The 17,570-nt window shown below is 49.9% G+C and overlaps 1 protein-coding gene across 1 annotated transcript in view; it reads left to right on the top strand.

The window, feature by feature from the left end:
• The first annotated feature begins 2,159 nt into the window (after nt 1-2,159).
• The window catches only part of rad18 (RAD18 E3 ubiquitin protein ligase), a 358,590-nt gene continuing 343,179 nt past the window's right edge, over nt 2,160-17,570 (top strand). Inside the window, exons 1-2 of the mRNA XM_086001346.1 lie at nt 2,160-2,501; nt 4,064-4,163. Coding sequence (XP_085857472.1) covers nt 2,273-2,501; nt 4,064-4,163 — 329 coding nt within the window. The 5' untranslated portion in view covers nt 2,160-2,272. The remainder of the gene's footprint in view (nt 2,502-4,063; nt 4,164-17,570) is intronic.

Below are 17,570 nucleotides of genomic sequence, written 5' to 3'. Positions count from 1 at the left end.
CTAGGATGGGTGTATTACAACTGGATTGGCATATTACCAAAATTCCCTGCTCCAACAATCCCTTAATGAGTCTATCTATACTCGGAATAGCTTGCTGCTTCAAAGGGTATTGTCGTACCGTTGGCAAGGTCACATTTTCCTTCACTGGGATCTCAATGGGTTGTATGCCGGTTAGACCTACATGCGTTGGGTCTTCGGCCCATACCTGGGGATTCACATACTCCAGTATATCTTTCCCTACATGACGGTGCACCACTGTCAGGCTAGGCTCAGGGTTTTGGTAAAATTGGACCATCAGACCTCCGGGTAACTGTTGCGGCTGGTGGCATTCAGGGTTTGCCTGATCGATCGCTCGTTTTACCATGGGCCCCAAATCTTTGGCGTGGAAAGACTGGTTAACTTCCCGCGTGATATGAGGGGCCACTGTCGAAGGCTGCTTCCACAAGTGTAAGGGAACCTGCACAAACTCTGCTTTTCCCTCAGGTCCAGTTACTACAGCCTTGAGGTAGATTGTCCATTCCGTACCTTCCTGATTTTTAAAATACTCCTCAAGGGTCCTATCCTTTCCACTTCGATCATATGCCAGTGTCACATGATAGGAGGATGCATTGAGGTCGAGTGACCACCATTGAGGTGTAGTCGAAACATAACATTGCCTTTTATTTGCCCAATGTCCTATTGCTATTCCTTCATCACCACAATCAAGTTTGAGTTGGAATGCACATAGTAAGTCTCTGGCCATTAAATTGCAGTCCAAGCCGGTAGTTATTACAAATTGGTGGGTTGCAGATTGATTTTTGTAGGTCACCTGAACTGGTTCTGACATAGCATACTTGGTCCTTTGACCTTGGAAGCCTGATAATTCCTGGGTCTTGTTGGATCGGGGAAGTTTAAGGTCCGATTGGACAGAGGACATGGCGGCTCCAGTGTCTACTAAAAAGGGGTACCATTGATCCTGGATTTGCAACATTAATAAGGGTTCTTGGGCCGACTGTGAACTGCTGGTCACTAGATTAGCTAGTCAATTCTGTGGGAATGGATTATTCTGGGAGAAATTGGTATATCCTCCCCTGCCTCTAGGTCCTCCTCCGTTTCTTCTCCATCCCCCCCTGCCTCTCCTAGGTGGGTCTCCAGAGGCTAAGGATGGGCAGTCTCTGACCCAATGTCCATCCTTTCCACAGTTATAACACTGCCCTTGTCTTTGACCTTGGTATCCCCGTCCTTGTCCTCTACCCCTTCCTCTACCTCCGTAATTCTGTTGTGGAGTGGCGTAGGGTTGGCCGTATGCAGTAGCATTGAAGCCATTTGGATGAGGGTAATATCCATAATTCTGAGAGTCTACCCCTCCAGGGTTACAGTATTTTTGGTTCCATCTGATACCCTGTCTTGTCTATCGTGTGTGGTTGAATTGGGACTTCCTTCACGACATATTCTGTTTTTACTGTCTTCTGGGGTTGGTTCTCCAAACCTTTACCCTCTTTCCAATGATACTTTACGGCTCGAGCCATTTGAGTTGGAGTATTTTCTGCCCAGTTCAGAAGGAATTTTCAAAATGACAGCTGGAGGATGAGGCTTATTGCAAAAGGCTCCTGGAATTTCCTAATGAGTTTAGACATACAGATGAGGCCGATTCCCCTTGGGTTTTTTGAGAGTTAATGCAGCACAAGGTGTGGTACAAAATCATACAGAAAGACAGACTTGCATTTCTATAGTGCCTTTCACGACCACCGGACGTCTCAAAGCGCTTTACAGCCAATGAAGTATTTTTGAAGTGGAGTCACTGTTGTAAACGGGCCTAAAATAATTCCTGTTTCTGTAGAAATGAATGAAAAGTAAATTTACAGCAGATATAAGGAAAACCTCTGATCAGTGTGATAATTGCTTGGAACAATCTACCCTACAAAGTAACAGAGAACTAAATATTGTGATTGTTCATAATACAATCCGACGCCATGAAGAGAGAGTTAATGTACTAGTTAATGAGTGTTGATGAAGCAAAATGGTGTTTTTCGTCGCTAACTTTTCTTTTGGTGTTGTTAATCCTGCCCAGCTGGGCTCGATTAGACTAAAGGCCTGAGCTATGGAAGGCCAGTGTCTGACCAGCTGCACTATCCAGCTTCCCTAGCCACACTAATCATTTTTAAATTTTGATTTCCACAGGGAGCTGCTGTCGAAGTGTGATTTAGAATCTCTTCCGACCTCGCTTCAGGCAACACAAGCAACAGACGTATCTGACAAGAATCAATCGGCTGGTTCCAAAGTTCATGCCAAGATGAAGCAGGAGATGAAATTTATGGACAGGTTCCTGTCTCGGAGTCCTTCCTCCACAACCACAAGGCCATCAGGGCACCAGTCTATAGAGAAGCAATGCCATGAGGAACAGAGTGATACTTGCACACAATCGATTAGTGCTACACCTAATTGCTTGGCACACCTAGGGCAGAGGGGCACTGATGTTACAGAACAACCTTCAACTTCTGGATTGAAGAACATAGTGAAAGGTTGAGGTTTTTTTTATCTGTTGCTATAGATCAGAGTTATTTAAAGCAGTGCAAGTCTCCAGTTGGCATCACCCAATTGGCAGTAAATACACTTCATTGTTATATTTCTGCAACTACTTCAAGTAGTGGATTCGGGATTTCAGTTAGGCGGAGAGACTAGAGAAGCTGGAATTCTTCTCCTTAGAGCAAAGAATGTTAAGTGAGATTTAATAGAGGTGTTCCAAATTATGAAGGGTTTTGATAGAGTAAATAAGGAAAAATTGTTTCCATTGGCAGGAGGGTCAGTAACCAGAGGACACAGATTCAAGATAATTGGCAAAAGAACTAGAGGAGAGATGAGAGAATTTTTTTTTACAAAGCAAGTTATTACGATCTGGAATGCACTGCCTGAAAGGGTGGAGGAAGCAGATTTAGTAGTAACTTTAAAAAGGGAATTGGATAAATACTGGAAAAGGAAATAATTGCAGGGCTAGGGGGGGGCGGAAAGCAGGGGTGTGGGGCTAATTGGATAGCTCTTTCAAAGAGCCGGCACAGGCACAGTGGGCTGAATGGCCTTCTGTGCTTTATGATTCTATAAGTCGCCATTGAGTTGTACATTTGTTTCCTTGGTGGCTCAGTGGGTAAATGCACCGCATGGTGTGGTACTGAACCATACAAGCAAGGAAAGTCCTAGGTGCAATCTCCAGTCTGTACTGAGTCAGCTGATCTGTTTTTAGTGATGTTGGTTGAGGGATAGATATTGGCCAGGATACTGGGAGAACACCCCTGCTCTTCCTTGAATAGTGCCGTAGCATCTTTTATGTCCATCTGAGAGGGCAGACGGCACCTCCGACAGTGCAGCACTCTCTCAGTACTGCCTAGAGTTTGTGTTCACGTCTCTGGAATGGGACTTGAACCCACAACCATCTGACTCAGAGGCGAGAGCTCTACCACTGAGCCAAAGCTGGCAGGTGAGCACGGTTTGCAGATCAAAGATGATTTTGGGGAGCATCCTTGAGGTTGTAGCAGTGTAATTCAAATCATCATGGAAATTGGCCTGGGATGCCATTCTCCTACTTGGTCCCCACAATACTCATTTTAGCACAGTTTTTGCTGCTCGTCCTGAGAAGATGCTTACTCTTGGTATGATGAATTCTCCCCTGTCCCTAGTACAAAATTGGGCATGACCTATGGGATATTGCCACTGGGAATGATTGTTCAACTGCTGTCTATGAATGGAGAAGCACCAAACAGCCTGGGGCCATTTCTTGGAGGGTTGTACAATGAGATCATTCTCAGATAAAGACCACAGCACACACCTGAGCAGAGGGAGAGGCAGGCTAACATAAAAGGGGAGATGGGAGCACCCTCTCAATCCACTGGAAGGATCGCAACCCAACCCAACCCAACTCCACTCCGAGCAAGAAAGGTTACCCTCCTGACCACCTCAAGCCACTCTCCCATTCCACCACGCATGACAGCGTTACTGTACCAGATAAAAACTAGTGTAGCTTTGTGAGGACAGAAGAGCGTACTGTACTGTGCTGTATAATCTTTTTTCTTTCTTTTCCTTTGCCGTGCAGTAGATTGTCCGGTCTGTGCAGTGGCTATCCCTGAAAATAATATTAACAGACACCTCGACAGCTGTTTAACACGAGAAGATAAGAAAGAAAGCCTCCGAAGGTAAAGTGCGCAGACTGTCCCATGAATTACTGTTGTGCGATGGATCACCTCATGCCACGTTGCAGGTGTTGGTCCTATTACCTAACTCTTTATCCTCACCAAAAGAGAAAGGGGGAGAAATTGGGTTGAGCTGCAAACGGGGCGCCAAGCTCGCCTGGGCGCAAGATTTTGCGCTGCAATCGGAGCAGCAGCGATCGCCGGAAATTCAGCTTGAGCACCCCAAGAGGGACATGGGGCGAGGCTCGAGGCGCTCCGCGTCCCTCTTAGGGCGCTGAAACTGAATATCGCAGCGCAACGTGCCACAGCGCCACACGCTGCGGCACAGCGCGCTGCGGTACTGCAGGCCTTCCTCCCATTCTTAAGGGGGAGGGGCCTGCACCAGCGCGATGAGCGATCGCGAGTGCCGGCAAAAGAGCCCGGCACCGAGGAGAAGTGCCGGGCTCTCGGAAAACAGCCGGCAATGCCGCGGGGGGAGAACAGGAGGCTGGGGACAGAGGTGCTGGCAGGCGGCCGCCGAAAAAAACGGCCGCCCCGCACCTCCACCTTAATTTGCGCCACTGCCGCTGCAGGTAGGCCCCGTGAACCGGGCGCGATTAGTGAGCGGCGCTACAGAGGCGGTCGCTGCCAAATATCGCGATCGGGGCGGTAGCGGGGCGCTACGCACACCGATGACGTCATCGGTAGTGGCGCAGCGCAACAGGCTAACGCCGCCATTAGCGCCCCAGCTAAATATCGCGGGAGGCGTGGCCAGTGGCGCTAAAGCCACTGAGTGCCCTCTTTAGGCGCTAACTGGTGGCGCAGCCCACCGAATTTCTCCCCCAAAGTCTTTCTTTTAAGTTAATAGCTTATTGGCAATACAGTCTTAGAGGATGAAGGGCTAACAACAATAACAACAACAAATTGTATTTATATAGCGCCTTTAATGTATTAAAACATTCCAAGGTGCTTTAAATGAGCATTATCAAACAAAATTTGACACCAAGCCACATGAGATATTAGGGCAGAGTCAAAGAGATAGGTTTTCAGGAGCGTCTCAAAGGAGGAAAGAAAGATGGAGAGGTTTAGGGAGGGAATTCCAGAGCTTAGGGCCTTGGCATCTGAAGGCACGGCCATCAATGGTGGAGCGATTAAAATTGGGGATGCTCAAGAGGCCAGAATTGGAGGAGCGCAGATATCTTGGAGGGTTATAGGGCTGGATGAGATTACAGAGATGGGAGGGGCAAGGCCACGGAGGGATTTGAAAACAAGGATGAGAATTTTAAAATCGAGACGTTGCTTAACCGGAAGCCAATGTAGGTCAGCGAGCACAGGAGTGATGGGCAATGTTCCCTTTAAGCTGCGCGGCCACGCAGTTCTCTGGACCTCCCGCACAACCAGCTCGCTGACTTTTCAATGGTAAAAACCGCACATGCACGGTATTTTGAATGATCCGCGCATCCCAAAAGAAATTTACGGGAACATTGGTGATAGGTGAATAAGACTTGGTGCGAGTTAGGACACGGGCTTCAGAGTTTTGGATGACCTCAAGTTTACGGAGGGTTGAACGTGGGAGGCTGGTTAGGAGTGTGTTGGAATAGTCAAGTCTCGAGGTAACAAAGGCAAGGTTGAGGGTTTCCACAGCAGATGAGCTGAGGCAGGAGCGGAGTCGGACGATGTTACGGAGGTGGAAATAGGTGGTGTTAGTGATGGCGCGGCTAAGGTGCAACAAACTGGCAGAAACAATGTGGTGTAGCTCATAATACTGCTATACTTTTTCCACGTAACTTTTGGGGAATTTTTTTTTGTGCTTATCAAAGTGAGGGGTACTAATACTGGGAATTGGATTACTTTCTATTTCAGGTACTCATCGGCATCACGCACACCCAGTTCAGGAGTAGCTTGGGTTAGCTGTAAAGTAAAGCTCCTTCTCTGCTGCATTATCAGAAAAGCACCCAGTTATATCTGTTATGATGTTCTCTGCCTCTCTCACCAGCTATCCTGTGAGCCAAGTTAGATTGCCAATTAATGCCAGATATGGGACAATTATGTTTTGTGGGTTCATGATCTCCATTGAGCCTACCCAAATTAATTTTACAAAGGACTTTCACACTTTAGAGGGAGCTTTCCTCCCAGCACTCTGGACTAGATTAAAGCCCAGCTCCCACAGGTGATCAGGCAGTGTCTGACACACTCCATTTCCCAGTTCCCTTTCAGATGTAAACTTGAAAACATTGACAGGCTTGCATTACTAGGTTTAATTCACGCCATTGTTATCTGGAAATACGCAACAGGTTAGTTGGTATCTGTAAAGGTTATGATGCTTTTCATGTTTGTACCCTTCATGGGAACTAAAGACTGAAAGATAAAAAGGCACGATAGTAAGGTTGGAAAACAAAAGCAATTTTTCTTTTATACTTTAGTCATCATTTTCTGATTGAGTTTTCAAATCAAAGGTTACACTAGTAAAATCTGCCCCAAAAATGCAGTGTCAAATATACTTGATGTATCCTAAGCTCGCAAGATGGGTTACAAACAAGGCCACTTTCATGACAGGATACCACAGTGTTAACTGTGAGCCAGTTAGTGTCTCCATACTGTGATGAATTAACAGTGACTTTATCCATTAATAACATACCCCACTCATAAAGGTCATTCACCCAATAGGGGTACAGTGGGCTAGTAATCCAGAGAAAGTGAGTTCAAATCCCACCGTGGCAGCTTGAGGAATTTCAACTCAGTTTGAAAAATTAAGGTAAAAGTGACCATGAAGTTGTTGGATTATCGTAAAAAACCCAACTGGTTCACTCATGTCCTTTTAAGGAAGGAAACCTGCCGTCCTTACCCGGTCTGGCCTATATGTGACTCCAGTCCCACACCAACCTGGTTGACTGGTAACTGCCTTCTGAAATGGCCCAGTCAAGCTATTCAGTTGTATCAGGACAACTAGGGATGGGTGGGGGGAGTGGGAATGCTGCTTGCCCAGCTATTTGCCACTGGCTGTTTTGATGTTTAAGCAAGCAATAGTGTTATTTAGTGGAGTAAATAAGGGGAAGCTGTTTCCACTGGCAGGTGGGTGGGTAACCAGAGGACACAGATGTAAGATAATTGGTCAAAGAACCAGAGGGGAGATGAGGAGAATTTTCTTTTGCGCAATGTGTAGTAGTCATGATCTGGAATGCACTGCCTGAAAGAGTGGTGGAAGCAGATTCAGTAGAAACTTTCAAAAGGGAATTGGATAAATACTTGAAGGGGAAAAATTTGGAGGGTTACGGGACTAATTAGATAGCTCTTCAAAGACTTGTTAGAGCATGATGGGCCGAATGGCCTCCTTCTGTGCTGTAAAATTCTATGATCACGTAGTCATCTGTGCTCAGAGATTGGATGGTTGTCTTGTTTCACTATCGGGTGTCTGATATTGACAATGCTATTTCACATTATAGGTTTTGCATTTCAGTGCCAGTCTTTCAGATGGGAGTTTTTAAACACTTTTTTAACACGAGAAGTTTTAGGAACAGGGCAAAGGCGTTATGCCCAACAAACTTGTTCCTTTTTTCATAGATCTTAGCCCCACCTACCTGCTTTCTCACCATATCCCTCAATCCTTTCACTCTGCAGACGTGCATCTTGTGTCACTTGAGTCCATGTGTACTTTCCATGTTATTGGCTTCCCTGCTAACTTACTCTACATGTCTATTACCCGGTGGGTTATAAAGGTCTGCCTGAGTTGCCTTCATACTTATATAATTTTCTGTGGCTTTAAAACTGCAGACAGTATTTAGTAAAGTCACGTAGCAAATGACCTCACAGGCCCTTATTATCGTGCTTTTCCAGGTTGCTTTGGCCATTGATTTGCAAGACAGCTCCCTGTCTGTTCTGTGTGCTATGCCAGTTCATGTGTAACCAGGTAATTTCTTTCACATGGTCTCTAGGAGCCTCCCAAGTTTCTGAGCAGAAGCACGTGCAACAAAGCATCAGTAAACCCAACAGGCTGCCTGCGCTGGTTGTAATCGCCAGTATTCCAGACATTATCAAATTGTTTACTGAACCCGTAATTGTTTTCCTTTCCTCAGAGCAACGCAGTAATCGTGTGAGCTGCATTCTGCACCTTTCTAACTCTCTCATTCTGCTCCCAGCTGACTGCATGATTGGTGATCTGTTTCCTTTTTTATAAGTTAATTAAAGTTAGAGGGATTTGATGACAGCAGTGGCCAGAAGGAGCCAGAAGCCCAGTATATTAAAGAGCCTCGTGTGTAAATTTGCCACATGTTGGCTAAATTCAATTTTAACTTGAACCTGACACTTCAGAATAAAGCTAGTGGGCTGCAGGTCTGTTATAGGTTTCACAAACTACACTCAGCCTTTCTAATTTGTATGTAAAGATTAGAGCAGAGTCATATTTTCTGCCAATTTTTCCTTTTTTTTTAAACCCCTCATCTAAAGGGACTGTTTCATGCTAGGGTACAGTTCTGGACAATGGCTGAACTCAACTTCCCATAATTGACATCCGAACATATACAGTGAGGTGGTTTGGCTACGGATATTACAGCCGAGCCCAATCCTGTCCTCACCTGATTCCTGCATGTGCATTTTTGCTTCTGGGATCACTGGCGAACTATGAACAACGAAAGAACTTGCCTTTATATAACACCTTGTAATGTAGGAAACGTGGCAATCAATTTACGCACAACAATGTCCCACAAATCACAGTGTGATAATGACCAAATAACCTGTTTTAGTGATGTTGATTGAGGGGATGGATACTGGGGAGAAGGCTCCTGTACTTCTTTCAAATGGTGCCATGAGATCTTTTATGTCCACCTGAGAGGGCAGAAGGGGCCTCGGTTTAGCATCTGATCCAAAAGACGGCACCTCTGACAGATCAGCGCTTCCTCAGTGGAGCACGGAGACTTATTATGTCATCTCGTTCCTGCTGTGGTTGAGATTAGATAACCCAGGACAGACTAGGGATTAAACCTGGGGCTCAGTACTACACCATGTGCTACATTTATTTACTGAGCCATCAGAGGAATGAGCCTTGCTAATGTTTTTTGGAGGGCTAGTAATTCTTGTATTTTCTCATCACCACCCCCCTCCCCCCAATTTAGTTATTCTCCTTGCGGTGGGCAGCAGGAGGCGTTGTTCAGATGCAGGGAATGTTACCTCATTCCATTAGCCCATACATCCAAGTTTTCCCTCTTTCACTAAACATCTGGGAGGTAGAGTTTCTGGTTGTTTACGCTAGCAAAATCAGTGCAATCCAGGCGGAATTGACTGAACCAGTGCAAAAGATCGGCTAATTTTAAATGTGAATTACACCCAAAGCCACTTATGTTGGTGTTTTCCGTGATCTCTTACGCTGGTTCAAGACTCAATTTGCCTGAGTTTTGACCCTACCCACAAAACTGGCCACACCCCCAGGTCGAAATTGCGAGTTTCCACCGATTGAGCTGGTTTAGGAAGGCTCCTCAAATTGCACTAATTTTCCTAGGTGCACAGGCATGTTTAACATTTTTTTTTAATTTACTAAGAAACTGACCAGTGTACATCATTGAAACTATTAAATGGTTCAGTATAGACATTTTCAGTGTTTTTAAATCTGGTTATTCACAGGTGGAGGAATGGACACCCTTATTAAAAATGCTTACTTTTGCTGTATTAATAAAATTGCACCAGGTTACCACTTTCAAATACATCCGGGAATACTTCTTAATAGAAAGAAAAAAATAAACAATTACATTCTATTACTTTGACTGATTACGCTGGTTCATTGAAGATTTTATGCTTGTGGTTATGCAAATTAATTTTAGCGGAAACTTGAACTGTAACCTAACCAGCACAATTTCAAGTGCATTTTGGGCGCAATCGGCAAAGCGGAAACTCAACCCCATGAAAATTTGCCATCTTGGGAAAGCCTGAGAGTAAATGTCCATCACAAGCCAAACTTGAGCTTCTAATCAAGAGTGCAACATTCCAGGGTTAAAACGAACGCAACATCAGCCATATTGCAACCTCATGGGATTAATTGAAATTATACAAGGTGGAACCTCTTATTTGTGAATTTCCTGTATTGACAGCCAGCTAAAACATATGGCTTTTAAAACCATCCCAGTTGTAAGTGCTGCCATCGCCCAGAAGAGTGTATTATTATGACCTGGTATTGAGTTACAAATCTGCTCTCAGCAGGGGGGGTGGGGGAGTGGGGTCTCCTCCCCCCGTACTACAAACCTTTTCCCCCCGCTGTACTATGAACCTTCCCCCCCCCCCCCGAGTACTACGAACCCCCCCCCCCGTACTACGAACCTTCCCCCCCGCCGAGTACTACGAACCCTCCCCCCCCGTACTACGAACCCTCCCCCCCAAGTGCTACGAACCCTCCCCCCCCCGTACTACGAACCCTGCCCCCCCAGTACTACGAACCTTCCCCCCCCCGTACTACGAACCTTCCCCACCCCGTACTATGAACCCTCCCCCCCGTATTACGAACCTTCCCCCCCAGTACTACAAACCCTCCCCCCCAGTACTACGAACCCTCCCCCCCAGTACTACGAACCCTCCCCCCGCCAGTACTACGAACCCTCCCCCCCAGTACTACGAACCCTCCCCCCCAGTACTACGAACCCTCCCCCCCAGTACTACGAACCCTCCCCCCGCCAGTACTACGAACCCTCCCCCCCAGTACTACGAACCCTCCCCCCCGTACTACGAACCCTCCCCCCGCCAGTACTACGAACCCTCCCCCCCAGTACTACGAACCCTCCCCCCCCGTACTACGAACCTTTTTTCCCCCCCCAGTACTACGAACCCTCCCCCCCAGTACTACGAACCCTGCCCCCCCAGTACTACGAACCCTGCCCCCCCAGTACTACGAACCCTCCCCCCCAGTACTACGAACCCTCCCTCCCCAGTACTACGAACCCCCCCCCCAGTACTACGAACCCCCCCCCAGTACTACGAACCCTCCCCCCCAGTACTACGAACCCTCCCCCCCAGTACTACGAACCCTCCCCCCCAGTACTACGAACCCTCCCCCCCCAGTACTACGAACCCTCCCCCCCGTACTACGAACCCTCCCCCCCCCGTACTACGAACCCTCCCCCCCCGTACTACGAACCCTCCCCCCCAGTACTACGAACCCTCCCCCCCCAGTACTACGGACCCTCCCCCCCCCAGTACTACGAACCCTCCCCCCCCAGTACTACGAACCCTCCCCCCGCAGTACTACGAACCCTCCCCCCCAGTACTACGAACCCTCCCCCCCAGTACTGCGAACCCTCCCCCCCAGTACTGCGAACCCTCCCCCCCAGTACTACGAACCCTCCCCCCCGTGCTACGAACCCTCCCCCCCCAGTACTACGAACTCTCCCCCCCCAGTACTACGAACCTTCCCCCCCCAGTACTACGAACCTTCCCCCAGTACTACGAACCCTCCCCCCCAGTACTACGAACCCCCCCCAGTACTACGAAACCTCCCCCCCAGTACTACGAACCCTCCCCCCCAGTACTACGAACCCTCCCCCCCAGTACTACGAACCCTCCCCCCCCGTACTACGAACCCTCCCCCCCAGTACTACGAACCTTCCCCCAGTACTACGAACCCTCCCCCCCAGTACTACGAACCCTCCCCCCAGTACTACGAACCTCCCCCCCAGCACTACGAACCCCCCCAGTACTACGAACCCCCCCAGTACTACGAACCCTCCCCCCCAGTACTATGAACCCTCTCTCCCCCCCCAGTACTACGAACCCTCCCCCTCCAGTACTACGAACCCTCCCCCCCCAGTACTACGAACCCTCCCCCCCGAGTACTACGAACCTTTTCCCCCCCAGTACTACGAACCCTTTCCCCCCCAGTACTACGAACCCTCCCCCCCCAGTACTACGAACCCTCCCCCCCGTACTACGAACCCTCCCCCCCCAAGTACTACGAACCCCCCCCAGTACTACGAACCCTCACCCCCCCAGTACTACGAACCTTTTTGCCCCCCAGTACTACGAACCCTCCCCCCCCAGTACTACGAACCCTCCCCCCCAAGTACTATGAACCCTCCCCCCCCAAGTACTACGAACCCTCCCCCACAAGTACTACGAACCCTCCCCCCCCGTACTACGAACCCTCCCCCCGTAAGTACTACGAACCTTTCCCTCCCCCCCCCAAGTACTACGAACCTTCCCCCCCGACCCCCCCACCCAAGTACTATGAACCCTCCCCCCCATACCTGGAAACACCAGCTTTTAATGATTCAGATTTGCAGCATTTTGCTTTTTGCTGTTTGTGTAATGCATTGTGTTACTTCAACGGGTCGAATTTCCTTAGTCATACCAGTGGTAATTGCACAATCGAACAGACTGAACCCTCCTTTCACATGGTTGACAGGTCTGCACCCTTTGATCAAACCAATTTGATCTTGTGTTCAGAGTAGGCTAATGACTGAAACCAGCACATTTCAAACTTTGTGACATTAATGAACCTGCGTACATGTAAAGAGCTTTATTACTGCAATATCAACCTACAAAGCTTGGAACAGTTTCAAATATTAACTCTTCACTGCTGCTCAACCTGTCTTTGTTCTTGTCCCCATTCTCTCTTCTATTTTTGTTTTAACTTTAATTTCTCTCTCTCTCTCTTTCAACATGTAAGCCTTGTGTCTAATGCATCTCACATTTGAACAACAACAGTTAGCCTCTAATTGACCTGGGGAAATGCCTATTTTAGAGCGTGGAGTAGTTGCCATATGGAGGAGTTGCCTTTAAGTGAACAGGCTACATAAAACACAGGTCCACCTAAGCAGCTAAACATCCTAACCATGTTCCAGACACCAGTCTGCCCACGAGCAACACCACAAAGGGATCAGCCTGTTAAAAAAAAAAAAAAAAGGACTTTCATATGGCAAGCATTACAGCAACATGCATTTATATTTATATTGTAGGAATTGGTAAATTCCTGACGAAAATACTGAGAGCGAGTCAATCAGCTAACCAAAACGATGTTTAATGCAAACTGGTGGAAGTAACCAACAAAAACGCAGGAGAACAAATCAACAGGTGCTTGCTTAATGCTGGCTCCACGAGGACTGAGAAGGGGAGGCCCCTCAGTCCGTCGTCATGACGTCATCACGTTTCCCGCCGTTGGGAACGTCACGTGAACCACGTGATGACGTCATCGCGTTCGGTCTTAACCCTTTAGAGACCGCGCTATTTACATACAGCGAAATAATACAGATTTAAAGGCAATTATATACATTCGTATAAGAGTTCCTTGGTGGCTCTGCCACATGCGCCCCCCCAGAATTGTCTTTAATAACAAAAGTCAATCGAAGAGGAGGTTGGACAAGCCTGTTCGAACGACTCCTATATTCCCGGAGAGGAATTTGCTGGGCAGTTGATGAACGGGTGGGTGGAGCGATCCGGTCAGGCGTGGTAGCAGCGGGTGGTCAACCACGACGCAGTGGCTGTGCAGTTTCGACTGGTTGTTCGAGGTCCAGGTGCGCGGGCTTGAGGCGGTCGATTGAAATGTGGTCGGGCTTGCCACCGATGTCGACCAAAAAGCTCTTGGCACCCGCCTGCAATACTCGGAAAGGGCCCGTATAAGGAGGCCTGAGCGGACTGCGATGGGCATCGTGACGGACAAAAACGAACTTGGCCTGCATTAGCTCCATTGGGATGTGGGAGGCTGGAAAACCGTGATGTGACATTGGAATTGGCTGGAACACTTGGGCTGCATCCCGGTGAGCTTCCAGTTGGTCGGCTGCGGACCACGGCTTCGTTGGTGACGGCAGGAACTTGCCTGGCACCCGAAGTGGCTGGCCGTACACCAGTTCCGCGGCAGATGACTGCAGGTCTTCCTTTGGTGCTGTACGCAAACCAAGCATAACCCAAGGCAGCCTGTCTACCCATGCAATGCCCTGGAGGCTGGCTCTCAGCGACACCTTCAACGACCGATGAAAGCGCTCACATAACCCATTGGCCTGCGGGTGGTAGGCCGTGGTGCGATGGAGCATGGTGCCCAAACCTAAGGCTACAGCGTTCCAAAGTTCGGACGAGAACTGTGGACCGCAGTCAGACGAAATATCTGATGGTACGCCGAACCGTGCCACCCATGAGGAAATAAAAGCCCTGGCGACATCCACGGAGGTAGTGGATGTCAGAGGAACCGCCTCTGGCCATCTTGTAGTGCGGTCGACCATGGTCAGGAGGTGAGTGAAACCTTGTGACGGCGGAAGTGGCCCAACGAGGTCGACGTTGACGTGGTCGAAACGGCGTTCCGGTACTTCGAAGGTGGCCAAGGGGGCTTTAACATGACGTTGCACTTTGGCTCTTTGGCAAACGACGCAGGTGTTCGCTCAGTCGCGGACTTCCTTGCGCATCCCTCTCCAGACGAATTTGGACGCCAGTAACTTTTGAGACGCCTTCACGCCGGGATGTGAAAGTCCGTGTATGGCGTCAAAGACTTTCTGACGCCAGGAAACCAGAACGATCGGGCGGGGATCCCCCAAGGAGATGTCGCAGAGCAAGGAGGTACCCGCCGCGTGGAAATGCACATCTGTTGGCTGGAGGCAGGAGGAGTCGGTACGAAATGCCTGAGTTTCCGGGTTGTCTGCTTGGTCGGCAGCCATGTGTGAATAATCTATTCCCAGCTGGACGGACGCCTGCGAGAGGCAATCGGCCACCACGTTGTCCTTGCCGGCCACGTGACGGATGTCGGTGGTAAAGTCTGAAATAAAGGTGAGTTGTCGCTGCTGCCGAGCCGACCACGGTTCGGTAGTCTTGGCCATAGCAAAAGTCAGCGGTTTGTGGTCCACAAACGCGGTGAAGTGGCGCCCTTCCAAAAGAAAATGAAAATGGCGGATAGCCAGAAACGGCGCCAACAACTCCCTGTCGAACGTGCTGTACTTGCGCTCATTACTGCGCAGTTGGCGACTAAAAAACGCCAGTGGCTGCCACGCGCCGTTGACCCAGTGCTCCTGCACGGCTCCGATGGCGTAATCAGAAGCGTCGGTCGTAAGAGCGATGGTGGCTTCAGGCAGTGGGTGTGCCAACATCGTTGTGTTTGCGAGAGCGGCCTTTGTGTCTCTGAAGGCGCAATCCATCTCAGGCGTCCAAACCACGGGTTCCTTTCCCGGTTTTCCTCTGAGGGCCTCATAGAGCGGTTGCATCAGTTGCGCGGCCCTGGGAACAAAACGATGGTAAAAATTTACCATACCCAGGAACTCCTGGAGGGCCTTGACGGACTGTGGCCGCGGAAATTCTACGATCGTCTCCACCTTTGACTGGAGTAGCAGTGCCCCCTCCGAAGTGATGCGGTGGCCCAAAAAGTCCATCTGCTGCAGCCCGAACTGGCATTTGGCCGGGTTGATTATCAGGCCATGCTGATGGAGGCGGCGAAAGAGGGTGCGCAGATGACTGAGGTGTTCTTCTTTAGTGGCGCTGGCGATCAGGATATCATCGAGATACACAAATAAAAACTTAAGGTCCCGCAGCACCGAATCCATAAGGCGCTGGAACGCCTGTGCCGCATTTTTGAGCCCAAATGGCATTCGGAGGAACTCAAATAGGCCGAAGGGGGTAATAACCGCCGTCTTTGGAATGTCCTGGAGGTGTACAGGCACTTGATGGTACCCACGGACGAGGTCAACCTTGGAAAAGATCGAATTCCCTGCCAAATGCGCAGAGAAATCCTGGATGTGTGGTATGGGGTACCTATCCGGAGTTGTGACATCATTAAGCTGTCGGTCGTCACCGCAGGGCCGCCATCCGCCGCCGGGTTTAGGGATGCTATGGAGCGGCGAGGACCAGGGACTATTCGACCGGCGAATAATCCCCAACCGCTCCATTGCGGCGACCTCCGCCTTAGCGGCCGCGAGTTTGCTGGGTTCTAGTCGCCGAGCCTGTGCGTAGACTGGGGAGCCGGTCGTTGTAATGAAGTGCTCCACTCTATGCTTGGCGGTTGTGGCAGAAAAGGTGGGCCTGCTTAACTCTGGAAATTCACCGAGAAGGCGGGTGAATTCGTTAGGCGTTGGCGAAGCGCAGGAGACTGTGTGCGACGTGGAAAGCACGGGATGGAGTTGGACGTGGCGGCGTTGATCAGCCGACGATTTTTTAAAATCGACCGACAAGCTGTTGGCGCATAAAAATCGGCGCCAAGGATCGCTTGCGAAATTTTGTCGGTGATAAACTCCCGTTGGAAGAGCTGACCGCTGAAACACACCTGGGCCCGCCGTTTCCCGAATGCACGAATAGCACCGTCGTTGGCAGCTTGGAGGGGACAACCGCACCTCCCAGCCCGGATGTCGAGGACTGAGGCGGGAAGGATACTACACTGCGCTCCCGTGTCGCATAAGAACCGCTGGCCTGAGATGGAATCGGTGATATATAATAGCTTCCCGGAATCGCCAATCGCCATCGCGGCCGTGGGGCCTACTTTAGGTTCGGTCTTCCCGTCGCGCTGTTGGTGCTGGTGTTTCTTCGTTGCTTTAGGCTTGAACCCGCAGGGAGGGCGGCAGCATCTGGCGTTCGGGCCGAAACGGGCGTGGTAATAACACCAACCGGATGGTGGAGGCGTCAGGGCGGGGCCCTTTTGGGCGGGATGCCTCGTGGCGGCGCAGTGTTGTTGCATGACGGCGTAAATTGTGTTGGCCTCGGCGGCCAGCGCCACACAATCCGCAGTGTCCGACCTCGCGAGGGCCACTTGCCGGGCAATTGGCTCTGGAACAATTCCCGAAAGAGGAAACATTGCGGTTCTGAACCAAGGAGTGTGAGCATCTGGCTCATTAACTCCGACAGCTTAGAGTCGCCTAACCCGGGCAGTGTGAGTAACCGCCGTGCGCGTTCTGACTTTGTGAGGCCGAATACCTGGATAAGCCGCGCCTTAAGGGTGTCGTACTTGCTGTCTGCCGGGGGTTTTTCCAGCAGGTGGTGATCCTCGAAGCCGTGGAGTTGTCGAGTGCGGAGACCACGTAGAGGTAACGGGTCTGATCCTGCACTATGTTCCGAAGTTCGAACTGAGCCTCTGCTTGCACGAACCAGGAGGTCGCCTGTTGTTCCCAAAACTGAGGGAGCTTCAAAGCCACTGCGTTTGCTTCCATCATGTCACTGTGTCTCGCTTCCTCCGTGAAGATTGTCCGCGAAGATTCGGGGTCACCACTGTAGGAATTGGTAAATTCCTGACGAAAATACTGAGAGCGAGTCAATCAGCTAACCAAAACGATGTTTAATGCAAACTGGTGGAAGTAACAAACAAAAATGCAGGAGAACAAATCTCCTGCAGCAGCGGCAGGCAGCGAGAGGCGGGACCTGTGGGAGACTCGACGGCGGCAATAAAAGCGGCAGCGAGGCCAGGAGAGGCCTCAGAGCAGCGGCGGCAGGCAGCGAGAGGCGGGACCTGTGGGAGACTCGGCGGCGGCAATAAAAGCGGCAGCGAGGCCAGGAGAG

This window comes from Somniosus microcephalus, chromosome 11 (assembly GCF_052327205.1).
Source record: "Somniosus microcephalus isolate GS21.2 chromosome 11, FLI_Smic_1.0, whole genome shotgun sequence".
NCBI lineage: Eukaryota > Metazoa > Chordata > Chondrichthyes > Squaliformes > Somniosidae > Somniosus > Somniosus microcephalus.
Note: the sequence above shows the minus strand (reverse complement) of the source record. Positions and strands in the feature narration are given on the sequence as shown.